The sequence below is a fragment of the Eremothecium gossypii genome, chromosome IV, assembly GCF_000091025.4.
Source record: "Eremothecium gossypii ATCC 10895 chromosome IV, complete sequence".
In the NCBI taxonomy this organism is placed as follows: domain Eukaryota; kingdom Fungi; phylum Ascomycota; class Saccharomycetes; order Saccharomycetales; family Saccharomycetaceae; genus Eremothecium; species Eremothecium gossypii.
In genome coordinates, this window is record NC_005785.6 from 1,225,404 (window position 1) to 1,249,095 (window position 23,692).

At 50.7% G+C, this 23,692-nt stretch overlaps 8 protein-coding genes across 8 annotated transcripts; 6 read left to right on the forward strand and 2 right to left on the reverse strand.

The window, feature by feature from the left end:
- Positions 1-2,968: 2,968 nt before the first annotated feature.
- On the forward strand, positions 2,969-5,044 carry IRC3 (double-stranded DNA-dependent ATPase; the record flags this gene model as incomplete). The annotated part of the gene is made up of 1 exon (NM_209751.1): positions 2,969-5,044. One exon carries the CDS (start codon positions 2,969-2,971, stop codon positions 5,042-5,044), a length of 2,076 nt encoding a protein of 691 aa, NP_984398.1.
- Positions 5,045-5,160: 116 nt separating this feature from the next.
- On the forward strand, positions 5,161-6,093 carry SAM35 (SAM complex subunit SAM35; the record flags this gene model as incomplete). Its single annotated transcript, NM_209752.2, has 1 exon — positions 5,161-6,093. One exon carries the CDS (start codon positions 5,161-5,163, stop codon positions 6,091-6,093), a length of 933 nt encoding a protein of 310 aa, NP_984399.2.
- A 426-nt stretch (positions 6,094-6,519) lies between these two features.
- Positions 6,520-8,661, forward strand: STE12 (homeodomain family transcription factor STE12; the record flags this gene model as incomplete). The annotated part of the gene is made up of 1 exon (NM_209753.2): positions 6,520-8,661. One exon carries the CDS (start codon positions 6,520-6,522, stop codon positions 8,659-8,661), a length of 2,142 nt encoding a protein of 713 aa, NP_984400.2.
- Positions 8,662-9,195: 534 nt separating this feature from the next.
- On the reverse strand, positions 9,196-11,295 carry RQC1 (Rqc1p; the record flags this gene model as incomplete). The annotated part of the gene is made up of 1 exon (NM_209754.2): positions 9,196-11,295. The coding sequence occupies one exon, from the start codon at positions 11,293-11,295 to the stop codon at positions 9,196-9,198; it is 2,100 nt and encodes a 699-aa protein (NP_984401.2).
- Positions 11,296-11,490: 195 nt separating this feature from the next.
- On the forward strand, positions 11,491-12,507 carry IPI1 (Ipi1p; the record flags this gene model as incomplete). The annotated part of the gene is made up of 1 exon (NM_209755.2): positions 11,491-12,507. The coding sequence occupies one exon, from the start codon at positions 11,491-11,493 to the stop codon at positions 12,505-12,507; it is 1,017 nt and encodes a 338-aa protein (NP_984402.2).
- A 698-nt stretch (positions 12,508-13,205) lies between these two features.
- Positions 13,206-14,906, forward strand: NAM8 (Nam8p; the record flags this gene model as incomplete). Its single annotated transcript, NM_209756.2, has 1 exon — positions 13,206-14,906. One exon carries the CDS (start codon positions 13,206-13,208, stop codon positions 14,904-14,906), a length of 1,701 nt encoding a protein of 566 aa, NP_984403.2.
- Positions 14,907-16,851: 1,945 nt separating this feature from the next.
- On the reverse strand, positions 16,852-17,688 carry AGOS_ADR308C (C2H2-type zinc finger protein; the record flags this gene model as incomplete). Its single annotated transcript, NM_209757.1, has 1 exon — positions 16,852-17,688. The coding sequence occupies one exon, from the start codon at positions 17,686-17,688 to the stop codon at positions 16,852-16,854; it is 837 nt and encodes a 278-aa protein (NP_984404.1).
- A 1,299-nt stretch (positions 17,689-18,987) lies between these two features.
- On the forward strand, positions 18,988-23,448 carry SWR1 (chromatin-remodeling protein SWR1; the record flags this gene model as incomplete). The annotated part of the gene is made up of 1 exon (NM_209758.2): positions 18,988-23,448. One exon carries the CDS (start codon positions 18,988-18,990, stop codon positions 23,446-23,448), a length of 4,461 nt encoding a protein of 1,486 aa, NP_984405.2.
- Between the last annotated feature and the right edge of the window lie 244 nt (positions 23,449-23,692).

Here is a 23,692-nt window from a genome sequence, read left to right on the forward strand (position 1 = left end):
GCCGGCACAAAAAAAACACCGACTGAAAGTTAAAGAGTACCTAGCACGCTAGACTCAATCAACACCTATCTCACGCGATACACTGTGTTCTTACGAAGAACGCCCTACTGTCAGATATTCGCTGTCCTCGTGGTACAGTGTGACGATGTACCACAGTTCCATATAACCGCTCAATTCACGCTCGCAAATTCAGGCTATTCCCCTGATTTCAGCCTCAAAGCACACAGCCCCTCTAGATTTCCTGAAAGGCTGAAAACGCGAAGCCCAAAAACACCTCCAGCAACGAAATTAGCTTCAGTTCCTGTCGCAAACTCGCTGTCGCTTGACGCAGACCCAGACGGCTCGGCGCAACAAAGAATTTCAGATACTCCCCAGAATCTCGTTTTCTGCACAGACCCCGGCAGAAAGATCCCCCTATCTCTTGCTCTGAATCACTCCTTGTTCTACAAACAGACCAAACGCAGTACAGCAGAACAAACAAAAACAAACTCACCAAAATCACTGTTCTCTCAGTTTGTGGCTATACCTATGCAAAAAAACCTAGAACAAACCAGTAGCAGCTTTCAGGCGGTATTCTCGTCTGTGTCTGTCTATAGTGATCTGCACTGCCCGCTCGATATGTAAAGCAGTCGTAGCACCTAACCTATTGAGTCTTGATCCTCGCTTTAGCTGTTGCAAATGCGCAGTGTCAGAAGGGAAACGTCTGGAAAATCCCTAATCCTTGTTTTAAGAACAGCATGTGACCCTGCATCAGCACACCGTAGCAAGAGATCTATTGCACGTGTTTATCACGTGATGGATTTAGTTAGAAATACCGCATTACGACATCTGGAAGCGTCGCGTAAAACACCACACTACCCAAGATCTCTTTTGGTCCCGCTTTTATTGCAGATGTGTGGCCAACCGCCCCGTCTGTAGGTGGTGCGTTCTATGGCAGACTTCAAAGAATCGCCGTGCCGTCTGCTTGGCATTTGGTGCCGCTGTCTCTACTACGCCAACACCCTTAAGTTCTAAACTCGCTCGCCGCCAGCCATTTTGGCAGTCCTGCCCTGCTAGCTCATGTGGCATCTCCTCGATCTAAATCTACTTGAGTCATATATAAGCATCAAATCAATCATACAGTGATGCATATCTATTTGAGATGAGCATTTGAAACACCTCTTCGGCATCTTGCCTCGGAATCACTTGGACTGCTAAATGTCCCCCTAATGCTAGCTGTCGAGCACCCGGCTTGCGCGATATACGTCTGGCCCTTGAGCACTGAAGTTATAACATCTTTCGTGTCACGCCTCTCGCTCCCGATGAGCTGGTTATCATAAAAGAAGTTGATGGTTCGTGATACTACGCCAGCGACTACACTACTTAACGTCGAGGCCAAGCCCAATCTAACATCAACTCTTAGCCCTCCTGCCATTAACTCATCAATGCTACTGCTACTACTAACGACTTTTCGTTGTCGCTGCATGCTTTTCGTAGAAAGAAGCCTAGAACATAGGATGGAGCGTTTGCACGCTTTGTCAACTTACCTGCCCGGCCATCTGGACAGCGTCGTTTTACAGATGACTGGCTCGCGTCATGGCTTACAAAAATTGTTGGACGTCTGAATAAGGCCCTACTGGCGCTAATAATATGTAATAATTATATACTACATACTGGGGAGCTATGCGACTGGGTAGTATGGATGAGTGCATACGATACTTTGCGAAATGACAACCCTCGATGCCGTATGAAGTTGCCTAATGCCATGTTTTAATAATGATGTAATTTTATGGACTTTGGAATATCCAAGAAACTCTGCCCTAAAAGGGCATTGAATGAGGACACTTTCTCACTGGTACCTAAAGATATCTCAGAAGAATTTGATAACTCAGTCAATTATAGCCAGCCAGCTCGGAAGAAGATCAAACATCGTGTGAAACATGAGATCGTACTGCAGGAAGGTAGCCGCTTGCCAAGACAACAACCTTACCGCACCTTATTTTATAACATGAAAATCATGGAATACATTATCTCGGCTCTGCTAGCGTACGACTTCGTAGATGCGCTAGTCCAGCTATCCTAGCACAAATAAAACAGGAGCGCGTAGCTGGTCATTGATGTCAGAGCTTTGAACAAAAGAGCAGTAAAAGATCCATATCCAATACTAGAATTGATGATCTTCCAGCGAGAATGGTACAGCTGCGGTATTCACCGTCATCACTAGACACCGGATATCATCTACACTCACGATGACTATAGGAAGTTGACCGTGCCCTTCGTAGGGATCTTTTAAGTGATAAGTAAGGTGAATGGCAGCGCTTGTGAGATATACCTACCAAGCAAGAGTAGACCTCATAAAGTCATAAAGGGTGGATAACTAAAGAGATTGTCAACATCCCTAAAGGAGACATCCAGACGCCCTTACCGCATGAAGAGCGAGACAGACAAGGAAGTACCTAGAATCACAACGCCAATTGCAAGAAACCCCGAAGAAGACCGAGTCGACGAGGACGTTTTACAATGAGGCCGGAGCTAGTGTCATACGAACTGATTCGCCAACTCACATGACTGAAACCAACAGTGTGGATGAAGTGAGGAGAATGACGACCGCGAGTGATAAAACTACAGTCTAGTGGATGCTCCAAACCCGAGAAAGCGGTTCTTACCCGATGAAGCGCGGTTATCAACACCCCAGATAAACGACTTGATAAAATGGTTGCCCTTGCTGCACTATTGGTGGAAGATGATCAAAGAAGGTTGAGGCTCTTTAATTAGTGCGTAGATGGAAGATCAACGATAACACCACGTAGTAATTTACGGGACTATTCTAGCTATACTAGGGTTAATTTAATAGTCGGTAATATTCTTCTTAATTATAACGGCGATCACGTGCTGTTTTCCGGGTGCTTCTCTACACCTGAACACCCATTACAATTATTCTATCACGTGAGTACTCGAAGAAGATATCAGCAAGCCATGCACATGTCAGATGCATCGAACGGACCACAGGCCACTGGTAATGTTGTGCGGAGCATTCCGTCGAGTTCCACACATCGCAGGACGTGCGCTAGGACGTCTTTTTGATGGGTTATCGGACCAGCAAGCTCCATATACTGCAGCTGCGGCGCTGCCGCTGCGGGAATACCAGCAGGCGTGCATTGATGAGTGCCTCCGATGCATTGCGGACGGGAGGCGGAGAATTGGTGTTTCCCTGGCAACTGGTGGCGGCAAGACAGTGGTGTTTGCAAACCTGCTGAATGCACTGCGACAGGAACAGCAGGGCCGCAGGTTCCGGGCGCTGGTGCTGGTGCATCGGCGTGAGCTAGCACAGCAGGCTACCAGGACTTTGAAACGCTGTGCGCCGGAGCTCAATGTGCAGGTAGAAATGGCATCGCAACGGGCCAACTTGGAGACTGCAGACGTGGTGGTAGCATCTGTCCTGAGCTTGATACGGCGGCTTGACCAATACCCGCGCGGTAGCATCGACGCAATAATCATCGATGAGGCACACCACGCGGCAGCTGAATCGTACCTGCGTGTCCTTGAACATCTGGGCGCTGGGACCAAAGACACCAAGGTCCCTGTTATCGGGTTTAGTGCTACCTTCGAAAGGGCAGACCGCAAAGCGCTCTCGCGGGCAATGGACGAGATCGTCTTTCATAAGGGCATTTTGGAGATGATAGACGAAAAGTGGCTCTGCGAGGGCCGCTTCACCACTGTGGATGTGGATGCAGATCTCGATGGGGTGGAGATGTCGGGCTCGGATTTCCAGCTTTCCAGCCTATCGCAGGTCATGAATACCGAGCAGGTGAACCGTATAGTGCTCAATACATACCTGCACAAGCGTCGCGAACATAAACTCAAATCTGCGTTACTGTTTGGAATCGATGTATCCCATGTGAAGAGCCTCTGTAAACTCTTTCAAGCGAATGGCATCGAGGCGCAATACGTTACTGCGAAGACACGACCCACCGAGCGTGATTCCATAGTGGAGGACTTCCGCAGGGGGGATATTGAAGTTCTGATGAACTGCGGCATTTTCACAGAGGGGACTGATATCCCAAATATTGACTGTCTGCTGCTTTGCCGCCCAACCCGCTCCCGGACCCTTCTTGTCCAGATGATCGGGCGAGGGCTCAGGCAGCATCACAGCAAAGATCATTGTCACGTCATTGACTTTGTTTCGGCATGCAAGGTTGGGGTTGTGTCTGTTCCGTCTCTCATGGGCATCGATAGCCACGATACCGCCTTCGAAGACGCCACATTGGATGAGATAGAGCAAATCCGAATGAAGCTCGAAGAACAGCAGCAGAAGGAGGCTGCAGCCGCAGCCAAGAAACGCAGCAGCGAGGAAGCATACACCAAGAAGATAGACGAGCGCGCAAGAGAGCTCATGTCAGGGCTCAGCAGCATGGAGCTAACGCTGACGTCCTATGAGGACTTTCGCACATACTATAATTCGGTCGCCCGTGGCGACGTCGAAAACCTCGCCGATTTATCAAGCACGATGCGCGAACTGAAGCTTCTACATCAGTCAGTCCACTCGTGGATCAAACTGGGCAAGGCCGCTTGGGCCCTGAACCTGTTTAATAACAGCCACGTTCGGATCTACAAGAAACCAGAAACAGCTGGCCCTGTCTACGAGCTGAAGCTTTACCGCCGGCTGCCTTTCCGTGATGAGGGCGGCGCTAAGTACAGTACTCGGACGGTACACACTAGCAGCGACCTCGTAAGCATATTGGGCGCCTTTGAGGAGTTGCTGCGGAGGTTGCAGTCCAACGAGTCCTCGGCTACAGGCAAGCCTATCTCCCTTAGCCGATATGCTCCCTGGCGCCAGGTAGTCGCTACAGACAAGCAGCGAGCAGCCATCAGGAAGATGCTGATACATCAACGCGCGAAGGACCAGAAGGCTTGCCAGCACGTCACCGAGCAACACATCGATCACTATGTGGCCAGCTTGACAAAGGGCGAGGCTTCCAATTTCATGTTCGCAGCAAGCCTGGCCCCGGTCTACCCGGTTGCATCGCTGCTTAGCGTTCTCGCCCGACGTGCTGCGAACATCTAGGTACATATTTGTATAGACATGTGTGCCAGGCGTGCTTGCTGCCTGTTTGGCTCATCGGCTCCCGCATATTTTTCCGGAATCTGTTTTCCCCGCCCAGCTCTCTCAGAAGCCCAGCGATGCATACTCTCACTCAAGTACCTGCCCCAATAAAGCAGCTGTTCGACGCTCTGCCGCTGAGCCAGTACGGCCCAGTGCCCGCAACGGACGACGCCACTCTTAACGACCACGCCGTGCGTTCGTACCCGTTCCGCGGTGGGCCCACCGATAACCAGCCTACTTTCCGGCTCGGCGTCTACGCGGTGGTCGAGCACGAGTCGGGCGCTTTCCTTGCACCGGATCCATGGTGCCTGCTTGCGCAGCTGGCCGTTTGCAAACGCAACGGGCTCCTCCTTCCGACCAGCACATCGGCGCCCTCGAAGGGCAGTTGCGTCCTGCTGCTCTCGCGCTATGCGGCCGCCGACAGACAGCTGCCGCTACTGGTGGAGACCTCCTCCCGCGCACAGCGCGGCGCAGGCGCAGTGCACGATGCCGTCGCGGCCCGCATCACAGACCCACACGCCGCGCTGCTCGCCACGCTGCTGAACTCTACGGTCTACGACGCCTATATGGCCACGCTGCTGTTCGAGTTGCCGGACAGCGAGCTCCTGCGGCTCTATGGGGTCAGCGCCGAACCCCCGCTGCGCGTGTTCGCCGCACGCACACTCAGACTCGCCCTGGCCTCCCGCAACTCCTTCCAGGTGCGTAATGCCAGACTCGCATCTCACGCAGGCGCTTTCCCGACGCCCGCCACAGCGCCCGCCCGTCCGCTACTGGACGTCTTGCAGGCCCGCGGCTCCCGGACCTTGCTCCAACTCCAGCAGCTGTTGCACGACGGCCAATTCTTCCCCGCGCCAGATTCCGACTGCGGCCCCGGCTATCTGGATCTCGCTGTCGCTAGCTACGTTTTCGCCATCTCGCTACTACGGAGCTCCGCCCTCCACCAATATCTAGCCAAGCACTGCCAACCCCTTTGCCGCCATGCTGCCAGGGTAATCAGCTGCTATACTTAAAGCACTCCGCCAGCGGCGCATACGTGCAGTCAGTCTGCTTATGCAGCAACGCGAATCTGAGGCGCAGGCGGGTTATCCTGCACCGCCATCAAACCAGCAAATTTCCCACGTTTCAGGATGAAACACAAAAATTTGAAACTTGGCACTGGAGCCAGCTGCACGGATATGTGCAGCGTTTATATACAACGTAGCATCAAGAACTTAAGACAGCCTGGTTCAGGAATTAGAAACATATAACAGCGAACATTCCTGTTTTGTTTCTAAAACACTGGCGATTTGCTTCTGCTTCACAGATATTAGCAGTTTCAAACGTAGCTGTCACCAGTGCGAGGTATCGAAGCAGTAGCGTCGAGAGTGCGCACGAGCCAGCGTGTATCGAGCGGGCGTAGCACAGTGCGAGCAGGGGTTGCGGAGGAGGCCGACAAGATGTCGGTGCTCAAGACAGACAACATCATGATGAAGTCCAAAACAGGGGAGCAGCGTGTAGAGCGCGCTAAGCCGGAGAACGTGGAGGAGGCACTGCGCCTGATTGAGGACCTGAAGTTCTTTCTTGCCACGGCGCCCGCGAACTGGCAGGAAAACCAGGTGATCCGACGCTACTACTTGAACAACGACGAAGGCTTTGTGTCGTGCGTGTTCTGGAACAATCTGTACTATATCACGGGGACGGACATTGTGCGATGCTGCGTGTACCGCATGCAGAAGTTCGGCCGCGAGGTTGTCGAACGCAAGAAATTCGAGGAGGGGATCTTCTCTGATCTGCGGAACCTAAAGTGTGGGGTGGACGCCACGCTGGAGATGCCCAAGTCTGAGTTTCTGTCGTTTCTGTACAAGAATCTGTGTCTGAAGACGCAGAAGAAGCAAAAGGTATTCTTCTGGTTCAGCGTACCGCACGACAAGCTGTTTGCGGACGCTCTGGAGCGAGATTTGCGCCGCGAGGTGGCCGGCCAGCCGTCTACCACCCGCGCCATAGCGGAGCCTGCGCTGACCTTTCGATACGACGACCAGTCTGGAACGTCGCTCTACGATCAGGTCGTACAGCATGTGGATACAAAGAGGATAGATATATACTCTGGGCCGTCAAGCGTTAGTCATGTGGGGCCCGATATGATGGAGGACGAGGACGATGAGGATGAGGCAGATGAATATGATGATGATAAAGACGACATACCCGTGGACATGCAGCAGAAGACGAGAACGAAGCTGTCCCACTCGCCGGATCTCACCGGTGACCTTACGACGGCAGAAGTCGACCTCTCGAGCGGTATGGGCGTAGAGGCGGAGGCGTCGACCGCGGCAACGAACTACTCGCCGCAAGAGCTCGTGATCGAGGCGGTCGACGTCGATAATCCCGAGTACGCGATGGGGGGGAACATCAATCCAGCCGACCTGCTAGCAAAAGAAGACGACGATTTTCCGTTGGACTACTTTCCCCTTGAAATTGAATACCCGCGGCAGGAGCAGCAGCCAAACCGACTATCTACGAACCAGCTTCTCTACGATACAGAACTCGACGCTTTCCCCGCCGTGCCACACACAGCAGCCCTGTATGAGCCGCCGTTTGTGCATGGTGATATCTCAACGAAGGTCCTGTATGGCGCCATACCGCCTACTTCTACTGCTGCACCTACACCCATAGCGCCTTCTTTGCAGGCAACTATCCCTCCGCCGCCATTGTCTGTGACTAGGACACACTTTATGACCAATGGTGAGTACTATGCAACTGCGAAACCTAAGGATAGCAAGGCGCGTGACACTGATGACGATCCCAGCAACGAGGATCAGGATTCCGATAACGTCAACGAACCGATAGAAGAACATGTTCCGATTTCAAATAATCCCAGAAATAGTAGTGGGATGGGTGCTTTTCCGCCGCAAGATGCATACCTCGGCTACCAAGGCGTACCGCCAGCTGCCATGTATCCATATGTTATGCCAGATGTTTTCTACAATAATACATATCCAGGCGGCGATGAGTTGTATGAACAATGGATGCATATGCAGTTTGGTCAACCACAGCAGAATGATCTGTTCATGCCCCCGCAAGCGCCATTTATGGGGCGCTCTTTCACTCCAATATACCGTACCACACCAACAAATCCATACATGGCCATTTCTCCATATCAGTCAAAGCCTCCTACGTCTTCTACTGCAAAAAACTTTCCATTTTATCAGGGATATTATGGTCGACGGGGAAATATGCACTCATACCTACGCGGATTCCCCTCGATCCAAGCCACACAGCCTTCTTCTGCCACGCGCATGCACTTTGTTAAGCACAACAGGGTAGGCACTCAAAATGCGGCTGCATCTGCTTCAGGAATAGCATCATCGGGCAAGTCTTCGCACATGTTAACCAAAAAAAAGGTTGTGAAGCCGCGATCTCAACACATGAAAAATACCGGGAAAATGAGGCGGGCAGAACAAGGCACGAGTGCTCATCTTGTATCAAATCCGAATGTTATTAGTGACGCTGTGCGCTCAACTAACCAGACGGAAGAGCAATCCATCGAGGGTGCTGACACAGGCTCGCCAGTAAACTTCCAGAATGTCATGCCGGGGCCATAATCCTTCATAATCTTCATTAATCCCGATGCATTCAGTTCCAATAATACATTTATTTCTGTACCTGGCTGACATTTACCCGCATCCTAATCCCGGCATAGTGTTTTGGTCTCTTATTTTGCATTCGCTGGTATCCTTGTCGAATGTTGCATTGTAGAATACGGCTGTTGTATGTATAAGCTCTTATGACGTCAACGAAAGCTGCTACTTTAAATAAAATGAACATTTCGAGCAAGTTCACTCATCGGACACTGCGCGCTAGTATCCATTAACAAAGTCACTGAGATCAAAGGACACTGCACATCAGTGCATCTTTTAATTTAAAAATACGTGCTTCCAAATAGGCCCTCTTCTAGATGTATGATTTGGAACATAATTAATAATGTACCTAAAACACTACCCCCAAAGGTAAACGACATTTATATAGGGATCTTTAAAATATTCAGCTGCATGAATAACTACTCGGATCATCAGTGTATAAGGGTCGAAAAACAAACACGTCTGTGCGATGCAATAGGATTAACAGATATAGAGAGACTAGTCATCTTCCATGACAGTATGTGGATTTTGTTCCAAAAATTGTTCTAGGGAAAGTTGTCTCACCTGGTTAAGAAGTTCTTCATCTTGAAGGGCCGATAAATGCGCCATGCGCAAAGAATCATCCTTAACAAATGTGTTAATGGTTTCAACAACATCTTCAAATTCTATAGTCGTTGGTTTGGGTGGAAGAACGTCGAATTCAAACACTTCGTTGGAAGACCATATGCGTTCGGGAATTTTAGCCATGACCGTCGATTCTTGGGATAAAATGGCAAATCTTAATAATCCTATTGGAATACCGTCCACGAAAAAGTGATTGCCGCTCCCCGGTATGTTTGACGGAGGCATTACTACCTCTATGTCCCCTGCACGGTGGTACCGGTTAAGTAAATTCGAGATCTCATCGTGGAGCCACGCCAATGCTGTGTCTGACCATATCGCCTTCATGCGAACGGAGTAAGCCTTCACTTCAATCTCGACGGTAGGAGTCATGTGCTCGGCCAGGTCTACGACAGAAGAGCCAAGCAGCACATCAGTGAACAGAGCATGAAGAGAAACAGCGTGATACTTGAACGCGCGTTCCAATTCCCGCCGAGCGCTTTCTTTGTCTGAGACGTGCAGATGGCTCACCACAGATCCAAGAGCTATCCCTAAGGTATACCAGTCTCTATAGTCGGTTACAAGAGACGACCGAGAGAGTTTCAACATGTAACTGTACTCTTTATTCAGTAAAACGTAGTGATCAATGAAATAACGAACGCCTAGTGGATCTTCCAATGGCGAAAGCGACCATAAGACTTTAGCCCACGCACTTGCAGTCCCTACTGCACCCCGCTGCGATATTATTTGCAGATACCTGAAGATGGCCAAGTAGAACTGCCTGTTGTAAAAATAGATGTAGGGCAGTTGGCACTGCCGCCCATCAAACACAATGCCATTTTTAATCGCCCGATCAAAAACGAAAAGCGCTCTTTCCACTAGACCGTTACTATTAGAAGAGTCGCCCTGCCTTACAAGTATCAGGGCCACTTGCAGTAGGGCGGGGACGTGATAAGGATACTTTGACGAGATGGTATTGATAAGTGCCTCGTGGTCCGGGTGGAGGATCACATTCAAATAGAATTCCGTCAAGGCTTTCTTGTGTATATCTTCGCTCAACGGTTCAAATTTGTAGAATGAGAAGTGCTTCTGCCACTTGGTGACGTTAACATCAAGCACGTCGGCCCAGTCTGCCGGGCTTTTCCATGCCTCGTAATCCAGTAGGTCTGCCCTATCCAGCGAAGTCATAATGAATTCACCCCGAGGTGTCGGTAGCCAATCTTCTTTTATTTTGCTAAACTGCAATCTACGCACAACACCGCCGTTAGGAACAGATCTACGGTCTTTGCCGCCCCAGTTCCGCACAAGTCGTTTCATGCGCTGGATCTGTTTCAGAACCTGTGGAGAAACGTGAGTCGAGGTCATCGAATCAACGTCCTGCACGGACTCTGGAGATAAGTCCCCGAACAGCGCCCGGAACTCTGTATCTGGAGAAAGATTTTTGAACTCGATGCCCCCAAATACATCATCAAACCCCGTAAAATCGCTAAACTTCGTGAACGCTGGGTCCCACATCACCTCCTGCTTCCTTATATCCCCTTCGGTCCAGCTGGACTCCGATGCTGTATCGTATTCGTCGTCGGAAGAAACGCTCTGCAGTCGCTGTGACGCCTCCTGCGGCCCGGAAGCCATCGCATCCTTTAGCTGAAACTCACGCAAGATCTCTTCGAAGTCGCCATCCGACTCTTGGTCGGACTCAGGCTTCGCCTTCTGCCGATTCTTCTTCTTCTTCTTCCTTTGGTTCCGCTTTTTGGACGCGGCCCCCTGTACTGAGGGCGCTCTCGCCTCTTGCTCCACATCTGATGACTTGTCCGCAGCGTCTACCTGCTCCTCCTCGTCTTCAGCATCCTGCGCATCGAACAGAGCGAAAACGTTCCCTTGGCTTGGTAGTGCCTGGGGTTTCTTGGTTCCCTTGGCGGGCTGCGTGTCCCCCGTGAGCTTGGCAAGGGTGGCCTCTAGGTCGTCTTTTGCGAGCCTTCTGACATGTCTGGAACTCATATTGGACCTCGCTGGGTTTGCAAGCTGTCGGCCTCCGTACTGGTAGCTGAACCTAACCGCTCCCCGCTGAACTTTTTATCTGGATCCTATAACGTGTATATTTATCGACTCCAAAAAATTTTCAGGCGCGATGAGCTTAACCTGGTCGAGCCCATCCGTGCCATTACTACCCATCGCCGCCAAGATAAAGCACGGATGGCAAAGAAGAAGACATTAAAGCAGCAGGACTTCCAGAAGAAGAAACTGAAGGTCGGAAAGCCGAAGCAGGCTGCGTCGAACGCCACGGATACCTCGTTCGTGGCCAAGACAATCCACCTGCCTAATCAGACAAAGCTGACCTCCACAAATGACGCCGAGGCAGACCTGTTACGGCGGCTCTCGTTGTGCAAACACCACAGCGAAATTACCCGCAAGGAAACGCTTATCTACCTACAGGTTGCAGTGCCCCGCGTGATCCACGGCCAGGTCGCGTCCCGCCTGATGTCAGCGTGCATCCCGCTGATGTGCGACCCCAACAAGCACGTGCGCGAGGAGCTGCTCAAGCTGCTGGACGTCGTCGGCAGCTGCGACGCAAACACCATGCGCCTGTACATGCGCCCGCTCGTGCTGTTCATGGGCAGTGCCATGACGCACATCTCCGCTGGCGTGCAGCGCGACAGCGGCCGATTCCTGCAGTGCGTGCTGCGCCACGCAGGCCACGAGCTCGTCCGAGCAGCGTGGGTCAAAATGCTGCGCGGCCTTTGCAACGTCCTGGGCTGGCCGCTGCGCGGCGCCGCCTCCGCCAGCGCCGGCGCCGGCAGCAACGTCGTCAGCATGCACAAAAACCGCGCCCTGCAGCACCAGAACCTGCAGGCGCTTGCAGATTTCATCCGTCTGGGCTGCGCAGAGCCCGCGGCTGCCGCCCTCGCCGGCTGTGCTGCCCCCGCGCTCTACGCCAAGTACCTGCTCCCCGACTGCCCGCAGCCCTACAGTCACCTCAAACTTTTCGTCCGCGAGTTTCCCGCAGACACCGCCGCCGCCGCCCGCCCCCTGCATGAGCTTGACACCCTGGTCTGCGAGGACGCCGCCACGCGCCGCGATGTGTTTCTGGGCCATTTCCGCCCTGTCCTCGCCGCCCAGCTGCCCTCGCTCGTCAAGGACGGCGGCGACTGCGGCCGCGTAGCCGCCAACCTGCTGCAGCTGCTGGACCACGTCCAGCAAGCCGCGGCCTGACGTACATAGCATAACACAGCATCGCTCCTGCCCCAGCCGCCCGACCGCGCCCGCGCGTTGTGCTACCGTTGCACTGGCCCATGGTGCGGCCCGGCCGTCCGTTATCACGTGACTGCCGCGCCGCCGCGAGCCCAACCCCCTCCAGACAAAACTACGTCTCCCGCCAGCTGCAGCACGACGTCAGCAGGTGCCGCCGCAGCCCTTTATCATCGGTCCGACCCTTTATCGCTACCGGACCCGGGGAACGCTGCGTGGGCTGCAGTTGCACGCAAGCGCCAACGCCGATCGTAGGCAAGTCTGGCACACGCTCGGATTCAGCAGCAGCAGCTCCATCAGCACGGCTCGAAAGCCGGCAGCCCGGGCTACCATGACAAGGCTTCAGACTCCCTAATTTCTTCAAGAACGCAAACTGCGGCGCCCACGCGACGCAGGCGACAGAAACTACAGAGCTGAAAAGAGGAATTAACAGCACGAAGCCGAATCACGCCCAAGATCAGCGCGGATATTGTTTTTTCAGGCTGCTTACAATTGGTGAGATTTTTTTCCAGGTTGTTTTCTTCCCTCCACTCTGCGTTGGGGTGTTGTGAAGCGGCGAGGAGCGATCAGACTGACCTTTCAAGCGAGCTACAAGCGGTGGCCAGTTGCAAGCAGTTACAAGAGCGGCGCAGGGGTAGGCTGGTTGTCATTTGCTGGACCAAATGTCTTTCAACGCGCACTACGGGGCGCAGAGTGCGCAGGATTACACGTATGGGGGCGCGGGATATGCCGCGCAGGGTGGCGCAGCCGGCGGGCGGCAGGCGTCGGCGTCGTCGGTGGGGTCGGCAGCATCCAATGGAGCGGACACGAGCTCCACGCAGCTGTACATGGGGGATCTGGACCCCAGCTGGACGGAGGGCGACATCAAGCAGATCTGGGCCACGCTAGGCGAGGCGAACGTGCAGGTGAAGCTGATCAAGAACAGCAGCGGGGGCGGCAACTCGGGGTACTGCTTTGTTGAGTTTCCGTCGAACCTGGCAGCGACGAACGCGCTGCTGAAGACGGGGCTGCCGATCCCGGTGGACGCATCGCGCACGCTGAAGCTGAACTGGGCTTCGTTTGCGACGACACCGGGTTCCGAATTTTCCATCTTTGTGGGGGACCTTGCGCCGAATGTGACGGAATCGCAGCTGTTCGAGCTGTTTATCTCGCGTTACTCGTCAACTCTAAACGCGAAGATTGTGTTCGACCAGGGAACGGGAGTATCGAAGGGCTACGGCTTTGTGAAGTTCGGCAACGAGGCGGAGCAGCAGCGGTCACTACTCGAGATGCAGGGCGTGTTCCTGAACGGGAGGGCGATTCGCGTGTCCACGACTTCCAAGAACAAGTCCAGGTTTCAAAGCGGAAATCCCGCGTCTGCTGCGCCTGCGAGTCCGGCGAGCACGGCGGTGAACAGCCCGGGGCTCGCTCAGGGGAGCAACGTGCAGACCCTTTTACAGCAGTCCCAGTTTATATATCCTGTCCAGCAGCAACCTGCGTTGTCTCAGTTTGCGGATCCAAATAACACCACGGTTTTCATCGGCGGGTTGTCTTCGCTCGTGACTGAGGATGAGCTACGGGCTTACTTCCAGCCATTCGGACAGATAGTCTACGTGAAAATCCCGGTCGGCAAAGGATGCGGCTTTGTCCAGTACGTGGATCGCAGTTCGGCAGAGAACGCGATCGCCAAGATGCAAGGATTTCCAATTGGTAATTCGAGGGTGCGGCTCTCATGGGGCAGGAGCGCAAAGCAAACAGCCGCTATGCAGCAGGCGTTTGCCATAGCACTACAGCAGCAGCAGCAGCAGCAGCAGCAGCAGCAGCAAGCCCGCCCGCAGCATTCCCAGCAACATCAGTATCAGCATCAACAGCATCAACAGCAGCCTCAACATGTCATTTCTGCACAGCCGTTGCTGCAGCAGCAATTGCAACTACAATTTCCCTATCAGCATCAACCTGCCATGCCGCAGGCCTACGGTTACACATTGGACTCGTTGAGCGGCACCGGTTCGAAACATGTTCCAATGCAGGGTTTTCTTTCCGGTAATATCGGCTTCCAACCTTCTACGGCAATTGATAGCTCTCCAGCAACGACCTTGCTTCCCAACCTTTCTTCGTTGGACTACTCTGGGTTTCCACCTTCCACGTCAGCGTTCAACTTTTCACCCACGAACTCTTTAGGCACCAGCTTTCACCAACATCGCCTAGATTTCTCAAGCAATGGCAGCGTGTCCCAGGCTACTCAGGCACCAACAACCGCGACTAGCGGTCAGTCTACATCGCATCCACAGATTTTAGTGCAGGGCGGCGAGGCATATGTCAAGGGTAAAGGTGCATCCCTGGACAGATTAGAGCAAGGTAGCAATGGTTATATTTTTGTCTGATTCGATACCGTGTCCTACAGACTTTTAGTTATGGTCCAACTCTGCCAGTTCCAGTTTTGTTGTTTTTGGTTTAATTATATTTGTTACCATTTAATTTATTGCGCTTTTTGTTACGTTTCATGTTATTCCCGTCAGCTAAGTTTATTAGCTTACCAGTATTATCAGTATATTCATCGTTTAATTTGCGTTTTTGTCTATGTCTTTCCTCATAGTCTCCCCGGAGAACACAGAACATTTGCTGGGGGCGATTGTTTCCCGGTCCGTTCCAATTATTAAATGAAGATTTATTTAATTTATGACGTTTATCGTTTAGCATAAGGCTAAGTAATTATGAAAGTATGAAAGAATGAAAACTACAAAATAGAAGATAGGTCACTCGAGGACAGTTACCTACGAAGGTTCTTTCTTCCCTTCGAGAGACGCATGCGGATGTGCGAATCCAGTTGATGAGAATTATTTTCCGCGGGCTTCTTCGTGCTCCGAGTTCAGGATTTTATATTCCGTTATTTTTAATGCCTCAAATACCGACAGTATGCAGATCCAAAGACAATTCTGTCTCGTAGTATGATCACCGGAGGGCAATCTCTATATGACGCTATTGATCCCGCCTTGCGATCGGTTCCTACGATATGAAACAAGCCCTAAAATTGACACGTTTTTTAACGCGACCGAAGGTGAAACCATGGCCAGTGCCATTGTCTGCAGTGCTCCAATGGCATGCTGAAACAACAGCCTTGGTCGCCTTCCAACACTGCTTGCTGCCTGTAACGCGACCTATTGTCTTTCTACTTGTTGAAATATGGCTTTTCAAAAAGGGTATGCGCAAAATTGGATCAAGATACAGCACCCACGTCTGCCGCGGAGATATCATGTGATCCGCTTACGCAATATAGGCAGTAGCGTTTTATAATGGGCCAAGATCTCGTTCGCACGTGCTTGTCTCCGCTCGACCATAGCCCGGAACCAGGTACAGTTTCACAGATATTTCGTCGATCAGCCTGCGTCCTAAATATGGCAGCAAGATTAAGTTGCCTTATTTGTTACGGGAAAGATTTGTCGAGACGAAGCCGCAGCTTGATCTCTTGCCTGCCTCCGGGAGAAAGGAACGGCGCGGGCAAAGGCAAGGCGGTTAATCCTCGACACCAGCATTTCAAATGGGCACCAATTTATTGACGCATCGCCCCGCGCCACCCTACTTCCTCTTTCGACTGGGGATTAATCACACCATGTGTATCCTCCCAACGGAGCTAAGAGCAGCCTGCAAGATATATGTCCTAAAATCATAGGAACCCAAGATCCGCTACAGTGCTAATCCCAGCGTGTATATCCTTGCTTGAGGTTTATTGAATGCAAGAATTCAGCAGATCCAAGAGTACGTAACTTTTATAGACTGATTACCACACTATTTGTACTGCCTAGCACATCTTCAAGTGGGCCACTAGCCTGACTATAGCTAGTCACAATTGGCCTACTGTCTAGGAGCGGCGTATCCGCTGCGCCCCACATGAGGACTGTGCAGTGCCAAAAAAGAGTGACAGCGCAGCACAGGCAACTCGCCAGCTCGCAGGGGCAGCATGTTTGAGGTACGATCACGCGAATGCCAAACGCGAATTAGGGAGATAAGGTCCTTTTTCGGAATTTTATATGGAGAGTCCTACATGTTAGCGAAATGTTTCTATAGAATAATGAGTAGTAATAATAGCTATCAAATTTGAAGCTTGACCACGAAATGAAATCTAGATTGACCAATAGGAGGTAGGTGCCCTGACAGGGAGGTCGGAAGTGGGATTGGGCAGTATGATGGCGGGTGGTGAGGCCCAGAAAGACATTTGCAAAGCTCGTAGCGGGATGAATTCATTTATGCATGCTAATCACACGGTAACGTAAATCCGAAATTGCAACCACCGTGCTCTGGTTTGGCTGTGCGCGCAGTAGTGCTGGACAATCAGCCTGCCTGCTGTCCTTGTGGTGAAGAATTTTGCGAGTGAGTGTCGACCAGTTCGCTGCCTCTGCTGTGCAGCCGCTCATGCCGCAGCATGTTGCTTCTCACATTAAAACTTTTGCTGCAGCCAGGGTGCCGGCAGCTGAACGGCCGCTGTCCTGTATGGGTCAGCATGTGCGTTTTGAGTGTAGAGGGCCGCCGGCATTCGCGACCGCAAACCTTACACACATTCTTCTTGGTGCTCACGGAGTAGTTCGGTTTGGCTACCGACATGCCCGGTGAAAGCGGGTGCGTAGACATTGTCGAGCTTAACGGCGGCGAGATGTACGGCTGGCCCTGCTGTGACTCGGAGGATGCTATGATGAAGGTACGTTGGACTTCCTGGGGCTCTGTTCCCGGCATAATTTGAGATATCGACGGCAGTCGCAGCTGGGGCTGCGCTGCAGATGGCTCGACGGGCGGTGGGAGGGACGCCAGCAGTTGACTCAAATGTTGGTAGATGCTGTTGTATTCCTCCGTCGTCAACTCGCCGTTCAGCGACTGGAATATCGACTTCTTCAGCATCGCTAACTCGCCCATAATCGCCGTGACCTGGGGCGAGCTCTGTCGCAGCGCGTACGAGCCTGGCATGATATGAGCGTGCTTGTCGACCGCCACCTGGTGCATGAGTGGAGGTATCACCGGCTGGGGGCCCACAGGCGAGCCCACAGCGCTCGCATTAATGGTTAGCAGCCCATCTGCGCCCCGCTGCGAGTACAGCGGCATGGGCAAAGAACTGGGTCCCTTGCTGTGCGCATCTGAGATTGGGATCGGCTGAGAGCGGTAGTGTGTAGTGTGCATTTGTAGACATTCGCTGTTCCTGCCTAATGTGCAATGCAGCAGCTCTTCCTCTGTGGCCCTTGCAGTTCTGTCCAATCTTAGTTATATAGCACGAACCCGAAAGTATGAAAGATCGTATACATATATACCCTCCATAAAAGCCGAACATCTTCCTTTCCTGAGGAATGTGCATAAGCCCATGAAAAATCAACCGTAATCGTCAAGCAAGGAAAATTCCAGCCAGATAATAATAACATTAGCGCGAAGATCCTTTTTTTAAAAATTTGTTTTTACTGCGTTCTCTTGGCTCTTCTATACTGACGAGACTGAACCTCAGAGCACATGATCAGCCGGCGCGGCTGCGTGCGTTCCTTCGTCCCTAACTGCGTACATAGACATTGAGCCTTGTTCTATCTTTGTAGTTATCCACTGCACATTAGCGCTGCAGCACTTGGAGGTTACGGGGGCTTGTCTGCATCGCGGCCTGTCTTGAGATGAATTCGTAATTCCGTTTTCGGAGATGTAACGCACATCAAAGGCGATCACGTTCTCGCAAAAACACGGCGTGTGCCTCGAAGCGGGGCAAAGAGCTCAAAATGGCATTCTAATATTTTCACTCAGTTTTCATCAGGCACCATTACCGCTGCATGCTGTGTGCGCTGGCACAGACACCGCGCAGCGGCCCTGCGCGCGAGCGGACCTTGCTGCAGCGAATCTGGCTATCGCCTTGCGTAACTGCTGGTATGGCAGCCGGGCGGCAGATCTTGAAATAATTATTAACACGGCCCGTGGACGAGCCGACAGGCGGCGATGAGAAGGCGAGTGGCGAATGCCTCCTCGCGATGCTGCAAAGCAGCCGCAGCATCTCCTAAGAGCGCTTAGCGACCTGCAGCTGTACGCTTGGTTTCATGCGCTGCAAGGCTCTAATGCAATGCAGGCCATGCATCTCCGCATGCCGATATGAGTGTACACTGCGGGTTGTGTTTTCTAAGCCATCTGTAACAGGTCTTCCTTCGCTGACCTATGTTTCGCGATGTGGTTACCCTGGCCTTACTTTTCCCCGTGCTCCGGGTGTTAGATTTTCTGCCTCGCAAGTTCTGGGCTTACTCGCCACCTTGCGAAGTTCTTCACAACAGGTAAAAGAAAGGCTCGTAAACACAGGATTCTGCACCAAACAAGGGAAAATCGGCCTCGAATTAGGTATAGAGTGGCAGTATTGGATTGTACAGCAGCTGAGGTTTCTATAGGTAGTGCAAGATTAAGGAATAACCGGTCATAAGGCGGTCAAATTTTGGGTAATCGTTACCGGGGACAGGAGCGATGACGAAAGCCAACGGGGCTGAGCAGTTGGCAGACTGGAAGTTCCAGTACGACCTTTTAACCAATGAACTGTTCCATCTGCACGAATTCACATCTTTGCTGGAGTTTGATCCGGCGTTCCGACACGAGTCGGACTCGTTTGCTCGGTTTCTGGCCGACAAGCATCTAGAGCTGCGTATGGAAGAGGACGCCGGCGCGCCTGGGCTGGAGGAGAGCAGCGCAATGCGACGAATCAGGCGGCGTCAGAAGCGTGGGCGCGGCGAGGAAGAAGGGAATGCTCTGCTGAAGGGCGTTGAGGAACTGGTGGAGCAGAAGTACGCCGATCTGCGCGCGCGGCTGGACCGGCCTATGTTGAAGCAGGGACCACGCAAGAGAAAACAGCCTGGTGATGCGGCCAAGACTGCACTGCCACATGATTCCAAGAAGCGGAAGTCGGCCGTGGTGCGCAAGGAGACGAACGACGAAGAACATCTGAAGGAAGAGAAGAGTGCATCGCCCACTGTGTGGAGCCCTGAGTCGCCACAACGGGATACCTACCGCACTATTCATCCTTCAGGTGATCATGAAGGGTACCAGAGCTCTAGTTCTGACAGTTTCTACTTCACGACATCCTCAGAGGATGAGGAGCCCACGGTCAAACGTTCTTTGAAGAGAAAGAAAGCACCGGTACGGAGGATAAAACTGATCGTTCACCCACCGAAACAAACTGTAACAAATCCTTTGCATATTTTGAAACCAGAATGCTCCTCTCTTCATGAATTCCTTCAGTCATATAAATCACTGGATGAAGACATTTCTATTGAAGAGTTTGATTCATACATTGCATCCCAACGGAAAGTGGTCTCTGCAATAAGGAAGGGCCTAAAAAGTGGTGTGTTAACTTACGACCGTCACACGGATAGCATACAAGGTATCAGTTTGAAAGATGTACAGAATAGCCAGGCTAATAAGCCCGAACCTATAACAACATTTTACCAGGAGCAGGAGAAGCACACTCTGCGCGATCATTTAAACAATCATGGTGTTGTTATGAGTCGAATGTTCCAGGATCGGAAGAGGGGGCGTATAGCCAGGGCGCGCAAGATTTCTCAGATGATCGAACAACACTTCAAGCATGTTGCAGGTGCTGAGGAGAGAAAGACCAAGGAAGAAGAGAAAAGACGGCGTGCGCTGGCCAGAGCTGCCGTACAGGCAGTCAAGAAGAGGTGGAATTTAGCAGAGAGAGCTTACAAGGTGTTGAAGAAGGATGAAGAAGATCAATTGAAGAGGATTCAAGGCAAGGAACACTTAAGTAAAATGCTAGAGCAAAGTACCCAGTTGCTTGGTGCACAACTAAATCAAAACGATGACAGCGACGATGAAACATCGAGCCAGGTATTATCGGAGAATGAATCCTCTCTTGGTGACGAAGAGATGAGCTCATCTAGCGAGCTTGATGATAGCGAAGTAGAAGCAGGTGAAGACGATTCAAAGCTTACTGTGGAGCAGCTTCGGGCTAAATACTCCGCACTTGAACATATAACCATTGATGGCAGATCTCAAAATAGTGAAGTTTCCTCCATGACCGAAAATCCTGAAGAGGATCCTCAGGAATATAAAATATTATTAAGTGAGCGCGAGAAAGCTGAACTTCATCGTACATTTGAAACAGAAGAAAATAATATCCTCGACGAAGATCATTCCAGTTCGTCATCATTTTCAGAGTCGGAAATCTCGCAGACGTCTTCATCTGAAAATGAGTCTCTGATCAACAGCAATAGTTCGCAAACTCCTGGTTTGGCTTCCTTGTTTGGGAATGTTGCTGAGGAGCTCTCTGATGATGCACACTATTCTACAGAAGAGTCTTTATCATCTACACCGAATGAAGATCAAGAAGGAGTACAACCTAATGCAGATGCAGTGTCAAATATGGAGATTGATTCGTTAGAAATGCAGGATAAAGATGAATCCACTAATCTAGAGAAGTTATCTGTTGTGGATGTCCCAGTTCCTCCCCTTCTGAGAGGAACTCTGAGGACTTATCAGAAACAGGGTTTGAATTGGTTGGCTTCTCTATATAACAACAATACCAATGGCATTTTGGCTGATGAAATGGGTCTCGGTAAAACAATTCAGACGATAGCACTCTTAGCATACCTTGCTTGTGAGAAAGAAAATTGGGGGCCGCACCTGATTATCGTCCCCACATCCGTCCTTTTAAACTGGGAGATGGAATTTAAGAGATTTGCACCTGGTTTCAAAGTACTCTCGTATTATGGTTCACCGCAGCAACGTAAAGAGAAAAGGAGGGGATGGAACAAACTGGATGCCTTTCATGTTTGTATTACTTCATATCAGCTGGTGGTGCATGACCAACACTCCTTCAAAAGGAAGAAATGGCAGTATATGATCTTAGATGAAGCTCATAATATCAAAAACTTTAAATCGACCCGTTGGCAAGCTCTACTAAACTTCAATACAAGGCGTAGGCTTCTATTAACAGGTACCCCTTTGCAGAATAACATTGCAGAATTATGGTCTCTTTTATACTTCCTAATGCCTCAAACTGCTTTAGAGAATGGTAAGATTTCAGGTTTTGCTGACCTGGATGCCTTTCAGCAATGGTTTGGAAAACCTGTTGATAAGATTATTGCAGCGAACGACTCAGAGCACGACGACGAAACCAGGAGGACCGTATCAAAATTACACCAGGTCTTGCGGCCATATCTTCTTAGAAGACTAAAGGCAGATGTCGAAAAGCAGATGCCCGCCAAGTATGAACATATTTTGTATTGCCGGCTATCAAAGAGGCAAAGGTTTCTGTATGACGATTTCATGTCTCGGGCTCAGACAAAAGCTACTCTGGCCAGCGGTAACTTCATGTCTATCATTAACTGTCTCATGCAATTGCGAAAAGTCTGTAATCATCCAGACTTGTTTGAGGTGAGACCGATTTTAACGTCCTTCTGTATGGACCGGAGCGTCATGTCAAACTACGCCCACCTTAACCAACTAGTATTGAAAAACCTCAATAAACATGCCTTGGACACAGTGGTCAATTTGCAGTGCACGAACCTAGCGTTTACGCAAAATGATTTTAATATGGAAACACACTATGCAGATAGCTGTGCAAGGCTCCAGTGCGTGCGCCAGTTCTCAGAAGCAGTGGAAAAACTAAGAAAAGATGCAAGTTTGCCTGATGCGAAAGATGATCCTAATGTACTGAATTACCAAGATATGCATGAATTTTATACTGGTTATACTGTTCGGAAGCGTCTCAGACTAATTGATCAGTATCGCCATACTTTCTACTTGAACTCGCTTCGTTGCGAGAAACGACCTGTTTATGGGATAAACTTAGTAAGGCTTGTATCGGTACATCACAGGCCACCATTGGAATGTAACGTGATGTCTGAACTAATGAAGCCCTTAGAGACGAGGTTGGTCACACATAAACGCATTATTGATGAGTTTGCAATTATTACGCCCACAGCGATTACATTAGACACTAGAGTATTGTCATTGGGTCTGGACAGCGAAGCTGCAGTGCATCCAGTTATCAAATCAGACATTAATACTCAATTATCTCGCATGAAAAACCCATTCCACTTGTTGCAAACCAAATTGTCAATTGCATTTCCCGACAAATCTCTACTTCAGTATGATTGTGGTAAATTACAGAGTTTAGCCGTTTTATTACGACGGTTGAAAGAGGAAGGGCATAGAGCGCTGATCTTCACCCAGATGACCAAGGTGCTCGATATCCTGGAGCAGTTTCTCAATTACCATGGCTATCTCTATATGCGACTGGATGGTGCAACAAAGATCGAAGACCGTCAGATCCTAACAGAAAGGTTTAACACAGATCCTCGTATCACTGTTTTCATTCTGTCGAGTAGGTCGGGTGGTCTGGGTATCAACCTAACCGGCGCAGACACGGTTATCTTCTATGACTCTGACTGGAACCCTGCAATGGACAAGCAATGCCAAGACCGTTGTCACAGAATCGGGCAGACCCGAGACGTGCATATATACCGCTTTGTTAGCGAGCATACCATTGAAAGCAATATTCTCAAGAAGGCGAACCAGAAAAGACAGCTTGACAATATTGTCATCCAGAAAGGCGAGTTCACCACCGACTACTTCAGCAGACTTTCCGTCAAGGATCTTCTCGGGTCTGACGAGACAGAAGAGATTGCAGACGAACGCCCTCTTCTTGAGGATCCGGCCACCACGGCAGACTCCAAGAAACTTGAAAGACTACTTGCACAGGCAGAAGACGAAGACGATGTCAAAGCAGCGCGCTTGGCAATGAAAGAAGTGGATGTCGACGATAGAGACTTCCGCGAAAGCAGTACCTGTGCAAACCCTTCCCCTGACGAAGATGTTGATGAAGAGCCTGTCGAGGACGAGTACGAAGGCACTCGTCATGTCGAAGAATACATGATTCGTTTCATTGCAAACGGCTACCTCTACGACTAATGGCCCGCACCACATCCGCTTATGGACCCATAAAGATATGTATATTTAACTAGCATTGTAATATTAACGTATATCACTTGAATAGATACTCGAACCATATCTATTCCACCTTGGTCAGTATTCGACTTAAACAAGATCGCCGTGACATCGAAGTGAGAGAATCTCACCAATTACGAAGTGTTTTTTTGGATTTCACCATCTTCAATCTCATTAATAACTACAATGGCGTTTTCCGATGGCAAAT